General features: G+C 42.6%; 1 protein-coding gene across 1 annotated transcript in view; it reads right to left on the bottom strand.

Annotated features, from left to right (window-relative positions):
* Window positions 1–11,406: 11,406 nt before the first annotated feature.
* Window positions 11,407–13,159, bottom strand: part of ABCC4 (ATP binding cassette subfamily C member 4 (PEL blood group)) — a 210,620-nt gene continuing 208,867 nt past the window's right edge. The window contains exon 31 of the mRNA XM_075918815.2: window positions 11,407–12,642. Within this exon, the coding sequence (XP_075774930.2) occupies window positions 12,535–12,642 (108 nt within the window). The 3' untranslated portion in view covers window positions 11,407–12,534. The remainder of the gene's footprint in view (window positions 12,643–13,159) is intronic.

Below are 13,159 nucleotides of genomic sequence, written 5' to 3'. Positions count from 1 at the left end.
TTAAATGATTCCTAACATTCTATTTGCTTTTTTGACTGCCGCTGCACATTGAGTGGATGTTTTCAGAGAACTCTCCACAATGACTCCAAGGTCTCTCTCTTGAGTAACCGAGTAGAACACTCTTCCTTTGACTTCCCTTACTCCTCGTGAAATGAGGGTAATAGGACTTGGAGTAGGAAGTCTTCCAGCTTGACACTATTTCTAAATAAAGGCTTGTAGTGTAGACGCACAATGTTAGTTATTCTGAAATAACGGTGCTGTGTAGACATAGCCTCAGTTAGCAGGGCTGCTCTAAACCCTCAGCCATCTGGAACACATAGAGACAAACTGCATGTGCACACCCCCAAACACTCCCCCACACCCTTCTTTTACTCTCCCTCGCCCCCGCATCAACCTCAGCCACCCATCCTGAGCCTCTTCCAGCAGACCCATCAGCACTCATTCCCCACATGGCTGCTACAGTGAGCTCCCTGTGCCTGGAGAATGGGAGCCCCCCCGGGCACCCAACCCTGGTGCTGCTCCCATCCACCAGAGGAGTTACCTGAGGGTGTGTCTAAACTACACCCCACTGCTGACAGAGGGATGTAGATTGGGCATATCACTATTGCAAATGAAGCAGGGATTTAAATATCCTGCACTTCATTTGAATAGAAATGGCCTCCGCTTTTCGCTGCCGCAGCACCTTGCCAATAGAAAGCAGCAGTCTAGATGGGAATCAGTTGACAAGGAAAGCCTTTTCTGACCGATCCCTGATGCCTAGTGAATCCCTCTGTTGTCATACTGGTCGCATTACTGCTTGTTCCCTTCTTGATTGAGAAAGCTGGATGACTCTCTCGGGGGCTAAGTCTGAACTACAGAGTTTTTGTGCAAAAACTTGTGGAGCATCCACACCTCAAGCATGCTTTTGCACAAATAAAATGAAAGAACAGAGAGGTTTTCCCGTGTAGGTATTCCTCCTTTTATGAGGAATATTTTCTTTTTTCACAAGAGTTCACGTGCAAAAAGGTGTGTGTGGACAGGCAACAGGTTTTTTTGCACAAAAACAGGAAAAAGCACAGGTGCCCTGGTGGCCAGTCTGTGGATAGCTATCAGCGCTTTCTTTCGAGAGAGTGTCCATGCTGTGTGGATGCTCTCTTGCGCAAGAAGTTTTTGCGGAAGATCTCTTCCGCCAAAAGCTTCTTGCACAAGAAGCCTGCAGTGTAGACCTAGCCTGGCTGTTGTGTCTATCGACTCGTCATGATACACTGTCCTCTAGAATGAGGTGGAAAAATCCATACCCACAGAGACAAACATTGAACCTCAGGCTTCTCGACCAAGTACCCACAGTAACTGTATTCATTGTAGGACATAAATTCACAGAGAAGACTTGTGTGATCCTGCACACCATTCCCCATGGGCAAACCGGCACACAACCTGAAAGGACCTCCTCCCTGGAACAAATTGCAGGGTTGGGGCCACAGACAGCAAAATTATTTAAAAGACAGTATGAATTACAGACCAAAGAGCAAAATCTTCACTATTATATTTGGTCCATCATGGGAAAATTTCATGGCAATAGTTACGTCCATCATTGTTTTCTTTCCCCAACTAGAAAGTATGGGGAAGATTTCTTTTATGGGTATGTATGATTAGGTTCCCGAGCCCACATTTACTCACATAGGGTATGTCTACACTACAACGTTAGTTCGAACTAACTTAGTTCGAATTAATTAATTCGAACTAAGCTAATTCGAACTAACGCATCCAGACTAAAAAACTAGTTCGAATTAGCATTTTGCTAATTCGAACTAGCATGTCCACATTAAGTGGACTCTGAACCGGGCTTAAGGATGGCCGGAAGCAGTGCCAGCAGGGTATCAGAGGAGGACTTAGAGCGTGGAGATGCTGTCTCAGGCTAGCCGAGGGCTGTGCTTAAAGGGACCCGACCCCCACCCTGGATAGACAGTTCTCAGGGGTGCCCCGCTTGCAAAGCAGTCCTGGCTTGGATTGCCCGGAGTACCCACACTGGGCACATCACAGCACTCGGACATCAGCCCGGCTGCACTTGCCACAGGCTGCCATCTCGGGCGAGGGGGCAATTGGGGGGCTGCAGGAGAGCTTCCACCCCCAGAAGCCCACAGAGCCAGCCCAGTCCTCCCCATCGGGGGCTCGTACCCCATTCCTCCCTCACCTCCTTCCACTTACCCTTCCCTAGCCCCTCTTCTTGATGTACAAAATAAAGATAACGTGTCTTCCAACACTGAATCTGTCTTTATTGAACAAAACTGGGGGAGACTGGGAAAAGGAGGTGGGAGAGGGGAAGAGAGAGGCTGGGAGACGGGAGGGCAACTAAAATGATCAGGGCTTTGGAACAGGTCCCATATGAAGAGAGGCTAAAGAGACTGGGACTTTTCAGCTTAGAAAAGAGGAGACGGAGGGGGGACAGGATAGAAGTCTCTAAAAGCAGGAGTTGGGTGGAGAGGGTGCATACAGAAAAGTTCTTCATTAGTTCCCATAAAGAAGGACTAGAGGACACCAAAGGAAAGGAATGGGTAGCAGGCTTCAAACTAGTAACAGAAAGTTGTTCTTCACAAAGCAAAGAGTCAACCTGTGGAACTCCTTGCTGCAGGAGGCTGTGAAGGCTAGAACTGGAACAGAGTTTAAAGGGAAGTGAGATCAAGTCATGGAGGTTGGGTCCATGGAGTGGTATTAGCCAGGGGGTAGGAGTGGTGTCCCTGCCCAAGGTTTGTGGCAGGTTGGAGATGGATGGCACGAGACAAATGGCTTGGTCACTGTCTTCGGTCCATCCCTTCCAGGGTCCCTAGGGTTGGCCGCTGTCGGCAGACAGGCTACTGGGCTAGATGGACCTTTGGTCTGACCCAGGACGGCCATTGTAAGCTCAGGGCTCAGGGTCAGGGGTCTCAGTGGACCGCCTTGATTTTCTTGCACACCTGCTCCTGGATGGCCAGGCTGGCAGCTCTCCTGCCCTAGACAGCCACTTTCCTGTGCCTAGTGCGGAGATCGTGGACAAGGTCCACGATGTCTGCCCTAGCCCAGGTGGGTGCACGCCTCTTGTGGTCCCGGGCAAGCTCCCGGGAGCTACCAGCCTGGTCCCGGGAAGAGGGGTAGGGCTGGGGGGCATCGGGTGGGTGGCTCGCGCTGTGCCAGGTGCAGGGTCTGCTGGCTGGCTTGCACCTGGCATTGGCACCGTAGCCAACCCGTGCCCCTTTAAGAGGTCCGGGGCCGGGAGGGGGGCAGACGAGTTTCCCTGGTGTTGGTCAGAGTGGCCACCAGGGAAACCTGGGGAGGGCTAGCCTCCCACTAGTTCGAATTAAGGGGCTACACATCCCTTAATTCGAACTAGCTAGTTCGAACTAGGCTTAATCCTCATGCAATGAGGTTTTCCTAGTTCGAACTAAGCACTCCGCTAGTTCGAATTAAATTCGAACTAGCGGAGCGCTAGTGTAGCACCTATTAAAGTTAATTCGAACTAACGTCTGTTTGTTCGAATTAACTTTGTAGTGTAGACATACCCTAAGTGGGCTGACTTACATAAAGGCTCAATTCCATTGAATTTCCCTAACGTGTCTCATGGTTACCAGTATTGAAAATGGTTTGTAGGTGTTTCAGTGTTACACTCTACCACTGACCCATTCCCACATTTTGACTGAGCTATCTTAAATCTTGATGTTAAGTAGCCACTTTTGAAAATCATATGCAGACACCCATGCAGTATTGTGCTACATAAAATACTTGTATGCTATTTTGAGGCATCTAAGAAAAGGCACATTTCTGTAGAAATCTGACTCCAGAGCTATGCCCACTTATATCAGGTAAGGGGGTCAGAACTAATGTATTTTCTGAGACTTCAAAATAAGTGGAACTTAATTTTTTAAGTGCCACTCAAACTTCTAGACCATGTATACCTTTGCTGTGAACTGGAAAAGCAAATTACTTCAGTGAGGTTTGTGCCCATATATGGAAGACCGAATTTGTCTTCTATGGCATTGTTTCTCTTTAGCTGATACTGCATTCTTCAATGGTGCGGAAACAAGTTTGAGGGCCTATTCCTAGCCTCAGTGCAGACCACTAAGCCTGAGTATCACAACAACAAATCATATAATTAATCTACTACATATTTGAGAGCGTTGTCCATCTGTCTGTTCAAGAATGCCACCTGAATGGTAAGAGCTATGACCACCAAATTAGGAATACAGCTTCCTCTAATCCTATCTTAAAGCACTATAATGGTTTGGTTGTGGAAGGGATGTGCCTGGAATGCTATTGCTTCTCATAAAAGCATACAGAAAAGAGACAGAATCACCAGACAGATGAAAGGGGCTGGCTGAGGATGTGCTCCACCCCCTCTTCCCTGGTCTGGGACTACCCCAGCCCTGACCCTGCTACCCACCAGGCACCCATTAGAGAGGATGGGGAAATTGAAGTTCACCTCCATGATTCGTATGGAGAAACTGCTGGCTGTTCTCCTTCATCAGGAAGTGAGGGAAAGTGCGTAGTTCGCTGCATTCCTCACTTTGGCTGGGGAGTAGAGGATGCAGAGAAATCTGGATCTGCTCCAGCTGGTAGACAAACACCCGTCCCACAGCCATGCAGCCATAGAGAGGCACTTCTTAACTGGCCCCAAACTGCTGTGGTGAGAGAGGGTTGAGGTAGTGCCTCTCTTCCCAAGGCAGCCTGAATACTGAGCCCCTCATCTCCTGCCCCACCCCAGAGCAATGAATCAAATGACACGTACATTTTCATTTTATTTTTCAAAAAGAATGAATTGCGTTAAGAACCCAAGCAAGGCCGGGTAAATCATCAAGTATAACCATAATAGCAATTTTCAGGTCTGGCTCTCAGGAGGTATAAATTGATACAGATCCACTGAATTCACTGATTTATACCAGCTAAGGAGCTGGCCTTCAGAGTCTTATAAAGGTCTATAATAATCCAAATCCAGAAAAATTAGTCCCTACCTTCTGACATAAACTTGAAGTGAGAATCCCCGATGGCATAGTTATTGCTTCTGGAATACTTAATTTCTGAAAAATATTTTGTCTAAATTATTGGCATGACTATTTTGACTGTAAAGTTCCCAGACCTGAGGACCAACTCTATGGAGCTCAAAAGCTCATCTAAAGAAGTTGGTCCAATAAAAGATAGTACCTCATCCACCTTGTCTCTCTAGTAAGGTGTATGGCAGCAAAGACAGGCAGTCTCACCCCAGAGTCTTGGATTTCAGTCAAAGATGAAACAGAAAATATAAGATAGCAGCCTTTTCTCCTTTTTCAGAGGCAGCATTTTCATCTCCAAAATACGGTGTCCTAAAGCAACAATATAAATTTTTCAAGCAAGTCAGCACATTTGAAACACACTCAGGTTTAAGTTTAAGATGAAAAGATTTCTTGGATTTCTGAGTTTATTCATGAAATCTGGGGTGGGCGAGAGGCTTTCAAATGTTCTAACTTATTTTAAAAATTATGTACCTTGGGGCGGGGGGCGGGGGGCGCGGGGGAGAGAGAGTGTTCGATTCTTGAGGGGGCCATTTAGGGATCTGGGGCAAATCTGTCAGGGATGGTATTTGGTCCTGCCATGAGGGCCGGGGACTGGACTTGATGACCTCTCAAGGTCCCTTCCAGTTCTATAGATAGATAGATAGATAGATAGATAGATAGATAGATAGATAGATAGATAGATAGATAGATAGATAGATAGATAGATAGATAGATGAAAATGCTATTCAGAGAATAGAAGAAAAGGTAGACTCCAGTTCTTCAAGAACAATAGTCTCCCCTGTAAAGTACACTGGGACTCTCATGCAGGAGATTGCTCAATTTAGGTGCCATACTAAAATAATTTATTATGAGAGAAAAATCTGTACTCCCCCCTGCAGATGTCAGTCACCTGTTGCAACTGTAAGTTAGGCGCTGACCTTAAGGAGCTAGCCTCACAACTAAATTTTATACCCAGCCTGTCCTGCACTTTAACAAACGACATGCTGAGTGAAAAAGTGACAAGATGGTGATTTCTGGCAGAACAAGCCTCTAAAAGCCAGTATCAGTTACACATTTTAGAAGACGTAATGAAAGAACCAGTTTTCTAACATGACAGACATCCCATTCGATATAACGAGGCTATTGTGGCACATAGTGTCACACCAGCTCCGAGTGAGGATGAAGGAGAGAGATTTCCTCTTCCAAGCCTCTTGGGCACTTATTAGTCCTGCAGTTTCCTCACTCTGCGAGTCTGTTCTGCCTTTGTCTCTTTGGGCACCCACACACGCTAACAAGAGACCTTGGTGGTTCCTAGCTTCCGGTCTAGTACTCCTGCCCCTGGTTATCTTCAGACAGCAAAGTTAACAGCTCTGGCTTTGTAAGCGTTTAGATTTTAGCTTCCTTTCTTCACATAGTTTGTCCATCTTTCTGAGCTGTTCACTTTCCCTGACTCTTTACTCCTTCCAACGAATAACCATATTTCTGTTGCATTTTACCTTTTACAATAGAGAGTTTTTAGTGCTGTACAGGCAGAATGCTTTGGGGATAAATAAGAAGTTCTGTCACTGCCTGCCATGTAACTTGGGTGCCATAAAGCTATGCTGTCATTCTTCATGGCTCTGCCCCCATCAGTAGCCAGCCACATAGTGTAAGGTCCCATCCTGGCTTCCAACAGCCTAGGCACTTTTTATAGGATTGCCACAACAATCCCTTCTAAGCCTGAGTGCCCCCAAATCTGTCCCACTGAGTTCTTCATTACAGACAATCAGATTGTTCCCCTCTGCTTCAACACCCTTCACTGCATGAAGCCTGGCCACAGTTATCAGTTCACCCTGGCACACGTGCTCCTCACAGTCTGCACAACCAAGACCTGCTTGAGGCAGAAACAAACAGAAAGTTTATTTAATAGAAAAAAAATTCACAGATTCAAAGAGGCAATAGTAAGGCAAAGCAAATACATACCAGTTATACAGAATATAAAGACCCAATCTGAGGCGTTACCTTTCAATATAAGGTGATTTCCCTCGGTTAATACAAGTTACCCATTGCCTCTGAACAGTTTTCCAGCAGGTCCTCTGTCCTAGAAGAGATCCAGAGCTTCACACAAAAAAACCCCTGCTTAGAAGCCAGCCATTCATTTGTGGAGGGCTTTTACTTCAAATCCCTTCCATTTTAACAGGGTTTGCAGGGTTTTCTTCCTTTCCCCCCATCTATGGCAATTCATGATTACACGGAACAGGGGTGGGGTTTCCCAGACTGGAGCTCTCTTTTCAGTTTCAAATTGTTTCACAATTAATCCCATTAACGTCATGGGTCCACCATTGTCTCTCCCTGCCTAGAAAATGATAGGTGCTCAGAGAGTGTATACCTGCCTACGAGTTGCTCTATGTGCCCAATTGCCTAACTGCACTGCTGTGAGATGCTGCTGCAATTGCACTGAAGTGACAATTATAATTTTCTACACACACCACACACACACATATATATATCAATTGGCATATGTTAGTTGATTAAGCTGTTTATTAGCGGAGGGGAGATTCAGATCACTTTCCCCTATTATCGCTTTGGGCTGCCTAGACCTTGTTGTTACAACAGCATTTTTAACCACTGCATCACATTACTGACTCATAATCAACTTGAGGGCTACTAAAACTTCACATCCTTTTCACCAGTACTGCTGCCTAGACAGTTAGGGTATGTCTACACTGCATCCCTAGTTCGAACTAGGGATGCAAATGGAGACAATCGAACTAGTTAATGAAGCGGGGATTTAAATATCCCGCGCTCCATTAACATGATCTCGCCGGCGCGCTAGTTCGAATCACAGCTGATTCGAACCAGGAAGTGCGTGCCGGGACGCGTTACTTCGGACTAAAGCCCTTAGTCCGAACTAATGTTACTCCTCATTTTTTGAGGAGTAACATTAGTTCAGACTAAGGGCTTTAGTCCGAACTAACGCGTCCCGGCGCGCACTTCCTGGTTCGAATCAGCTGTGATTCGCACTAGCGCGCCGGCGAGATCATGTTAATGGAGCGCGGGATATTTAAATCCCCGCTTCATTAACTAGTTCGATTGTCTCCATTTGCATCCCTAGTTCGAACTAGGGATGCAGTGTAGACATACCCTTAGTCCCTATTTTGTATTTGTGCATTTTATTTTTTTCCTTCCTTAGTACTTTACACTTTTCTTTAATGAATTTCATCTTGTTGATTTCAGAGCAATTCACCAATGTGTCAAAGTTATTTTGAATTAATTCCTTTCTTCCAAATTTTTTGCTTAAAGCCCACTATTAAATCAAATTGATATATTCATAGAGCAAACATCCTGATGTAGAGTTGCAGTGGTGGGCAACCCCCACTGGAGTGATCTCTTGCAGTCTATGGAGGAACCACGGTTTTGTGTGTCTGCCGCAGCTTCCTTTATAAGGCTACGTCTACACTGCAGGCTTCTTGTGCAAGATCTGTTTGCACAAAAAGACCTCTTGTGCAAAAATTCTTGTGTAAGAGCACGTCCACACTGCCATGTGGATGCTCTGTCACGCAAGAAAGCTCTGATGGCCATTTTAAGTCATAGAAACCCCTTTCTTGCTCAAGAAACCCCTGTTGCCCGCCCACACTGCCTTCTTGTGCAAGAGGGCTCATTCCTTGTGGGGAGAGGAATAACTCTTGCACAAGAAGCTCTCTATTCCAATGCTTTACTGTTAATGTACTTGCGCAAGAACGTGCGGCCAGTGTAGTCGCCCCGCAAGTTTTTGCGCAAGAACAACTGTTCTTGCGCAAGAAGCCTGCAGTGTAGACATCACCCTGGTGTGCTTCCAGTAAGTTCAGTGAGGCTGATATATGTTGAACTGTTTCTCTATATTTTATGCATTTCAAAGGGAACTCATTGCACAAAAGAGCCTCCCCCCCAGCATCTTAGCTGGTAGGGGAAGGGGAAGAGTTAACCCAAGAAAGCTGATGGGGGGCAGGGTGCAGCTGGGGCCTAGCAACTCTCGGTTACCATCAGTGTTACCTCAGCAATGACTGGAGCCCTGGGCCTTTTAAATCAATGCTGGAACACTGGGCAGCATGGACCCAGAGATGCTGAAGAGCTTGCTGGGGGAGGCTAGCCCCTAGCCCCTCCCCCTTCTGGGGGCCTGGAGCTGACCCAGCCCTGACAAAGTCTGTCCTCAGCCCTGAGCATCCCCCTTCCATCCAGTCTCCTTCCTAATAAAACCCTCCTGGCCTAGGACACACTTCTGGAATCGGGGCTGTAACAAATATTGCAAACATCTGTTCTCCTCCATCTGGTTCATTTAGACTAGAAATCCTGAGAGGCAGGGACTATTTCTGACCACGTGTTTTTTACAGTGTTGTCAACTCTCATGATATTTGATACTTTTCCTAAAGCTCCAAGTCATGATTATGTGAGAATCTGTTTTAATGGTTCTTTTTAAATACACTTAGGTTCTAGACCTCATGTTTGCAGAGAAAAGCTGGAAAACACAACTTCAAAAGGCCCCAAACCCAGGTTAAGAAAACCACTTTCAAAATTTTTTTATAATTTTTTGCAAGCCTGACCTATTGAGCACTTGGCTTGGCAACAAGAGGCCCTGATCTTGATTGAGGATTCTGGACACCGCCACAATATAAATTATTCCAAATGTAGGACTGCATTTGTGCCTTCACATAGTAATGCAAGTGATCCTCAAAAAATGGTTAAACATACTTTTGAGGATTTTATCATCACACTTTCTTCACACAGCATCACCTCATCCAATAGAATCAACTACAAATCCGTCTATGACAATGGCTATCAAAAGTCATTATACAAATTGCAAGGATATAGCTGAAGTTCTCAAACAATGACACATTACTGAAACTAAATAATGTGTAGAAATCCACATTCTTTTGTTAAAATGGCAGAAGTTCTTCCTTATCACTGGAACTAATTAGTCTTGCTTTTTTTTTAAAAAAAGAGTGAAAACAGATGTTTGAAGAGTATAATATGTATTTAATGGCATTGAGAGAAGTTACTAAAATATGAACATATCAGTAGCAGTTATCCTGTTCAACAACTTGCAGTTTTTCAGTTTGATTTCTATTACATTGATATTTGATACCTATAGTAATACTGTCCTGTCAAAACAAGTTATCCAGCATAATCAGCATTCTCATAGATGCCTAACATTTTTGTGTGCATTTAAAAAGCTACAGTATCAAATTAATTCTGGTAAGTAAAGTATGCTGGTTTAAGGTCTGAAATATCAAGACCTGCCTAGCTTTCATGCCAGCGAGCCAGCTACTCTAGAGCATTTTGGCTGAAATGGCCTATTGCCACATAGGCACATAGTCCATGCATATAGTTCTCCATTTTATTGATGGAAAATTATGGGCATAGATTCATAGTACAATATAGCCAGATGTCTGCACTTTTTTAGAATGTTTAAAACTCCAGCATATTACACACAGTCTGTAATTCTCCTCTTATCTTGGTGGGTTTTTTTAACTTAAGAAGTAAATCCATTCAAGATGGAATTGCACCACTGTAAAACAGGGCTAGGTGAGGTTAGACTCAACCCAACAAAAGGGCCAGAAAGTGAGACCCTTATGTTAAATAGCACCCTATGAAATGTTCCCTATTGACTTTAATGGGAGTAATTGTAGAGTAAGGTGTTACTCATCAAGAGAAAAGGTGTCAGAACCAACCCACGCACCAAAGTATTTTATTTTGGAACTTTATGATAACCATACAAGAATCTTAATAGGAGCCAGATGCCACACCTGAGAGATGAGCAAATCAAAACCAAATTCAGCAGAAATGGATCTTTTCTGCTGTGTAAATGGCCCAAACCACAAAGAGCCCGCAAGCCTTTGCATGTCACAGAGCAGAGTTCTGTAGCAGCTGGTCTCTATTTTGTACCTTGGCGTAAGTGGCCATGTAAGAATGTGGCTGACAGGACACATTCGCAGTCTTTCTCCTTCTCTAACAAACCCTGTTGCATAAAAACTACTGCAGAGTAGGAATGAAGACTCTGTCCTTCAGCCTTGTCAGTACAGGACTGGGTTTCTATAGAGCAAAGCCCCTCTACTCAGCCTTTGTTTGTGAGAAAGAGTTTGATAATAATTAACTTACTAATGGACAGAGGAGAATTTTGAACTTAAATCAGATTTTTGCTGGTACTGCTGCTTGAAATAAGATTAAAAGTTGGAGTTTCCTGTAATTAATTAACTTTCTTCTCTGGGAAAATAATATCTATCAATTTAACTATCTTCTACAGTATTTTATAAAGCACAACTTTCTTTTCAATGTTTTTCATTGTTTGCTGTTCTTCGGTCCCTGTTCTTTATTGCTGGGAACACACCCTTTAAGGTGAATAGGCTTAGACTTCACTGAATCTTAAATTGTTGATATCTCTACTTAAAAAAAAAAAGAACAGGATATAGCAAAGTACTTGTTTAATTTTTTTTATTTATCCTAGCTGGATCAGGGCCTAACTTATGAACACAGTTCTCTTTCCCAAAGTTTTTCTCAGTATAACTACGGGCATTCAAAATTACAAGTGACACTTTTCTACCTATGAGAATTGAAAGGGCAACTTCACAAAACTTCAGTTAAACAGAATTCCTGATGCAAATGTTTTAAATACATTAATTTAAAACAGTAAAATAAAAAATGATATTTAATGAATTTGTTGTGCATACTGCAGGTGTAGATTTGGCTTGAATTGTATTAAGGCACAATACATGCAAAAATATATACATTCCACAATGTGTTTTGCTGAAGATAACTTTCCACTACATAGTATTTACTGATGACACATCTTTCAATCAAGTATTTCCTCTAGTTATTTTAATACTTTTTTCTTTGGTTAGCTGGATAAAAAGAGGAATGTATGTTAAATTATTTAAATATTTGTGCAGTACAAAATATATGCAAAATGCAATCATTTTCTTCTGAAACACAGCAGATTGATATTGATTTTACAGCATTTGGTTCTCAGCAAAGGAAAACCGCAATTTTTACATTCATTTCTACACAGTATACCTGTATTACATTTTCAATTTAAAATTAGTATTTATAACAGTATATTAACTAATCTCTATAAAAATGCATTCTTGTCTCTGCATATTTTTTTAAATTGCTTTGAAAAGACTGAGTATGTAAAAAGTACTACATTGGAAAACGGCGTATTACATTATTAAAACTGCTATAAGACAAACTTGTCATTTTAAAGTGACACTACACAAATTGTTTTTATATACTTTCCACATGGGAAAATAGAGAAACTCCAGCTTTTCTTAAAACCTTTAAACATGCACCTCTGATTTAAATATGAGAGTCTCTAGAATTTAATTTTCAAATAAAATCTAGTCTACCTAATTCCTTTAGCAATGGAAATTTCTTGAGATGAAAATGATGCATTGTCCTGAAATTAAAGATTGATATATGCAACTTTAAAAAATATTAAATATGATTGTAGTCTAGTACAAAAAGCTCCCCTCTAAACATTGTCAGTCATCCAGTTTAGATGGTTTCAGGTTTGCAGTCTATAGAAAGCTATCATGGCTACGTTGGATCACAGTGCAGTTTCAGAAATTATTAATCCTGAGGAAGCGTCTATTGAAGAATCTATGACAACTTGACCATTCTGAATAACTTCTGGGTAAGTTTTACTGAAGTAGACCTAAAAAAAAAAATCCATACACTGATTAATTTTACCCACCAATGTTAAACATTTTTTAGTTTTAAAAGATATCTTTCTCCAGGTTAATGCAATGTAAGTACAGAAATTCATTTCCTTAAGGAAACTGAATAAGAACTTTAGTTTAACAAATTTCAAGAAACAGCTCCTCATTCACTAAGGAATTAGTAAAATACTCTCTAATCTTGCTTTCTGATCAGAATGATGTGTAACTGAATCCTCACATGACCTGTAGATCCACTCGAGTTCTGATAATTCAGATCTACAGATATATTTTATCACTTTGCATTAAACAGATAAGTAAAATTATTTTACTGGCTCAAAACATGGAGATAAATTAAAAACAGGAGGTGACAAAGAGGCTGGGAAATCTAGATTCTGCACAAGGGTTTCTCATTTTCACACATAAAATGAACACAATGGATTTGGATGTTAATATCAGGTTGTAATCCTTATATTTTACAAACTATGATTGACAACCATTGAAACTTCACAGTAT

Source organism: Pelodiscus sinensis, chromosome 1 (genome assembly GCF_052426305.1).
Source record: "Pelodiscus sinensis isolate ZL-2025 chromosome 1, ASM5242630v1, whole genome shotgun sequence".
Taxonomy (NCBI): domain Eukaryota; kingdom Metazoa; phylum Chordata; order Testudines; family Trionychidae; genus Pelodiscus; species Pelodiscus sinensis.
The sequence above is the reverse complement of the archived record's forward strand: the minus strand, read 5'-3'. Positions and strand labels throughout refer to the sequence as shown.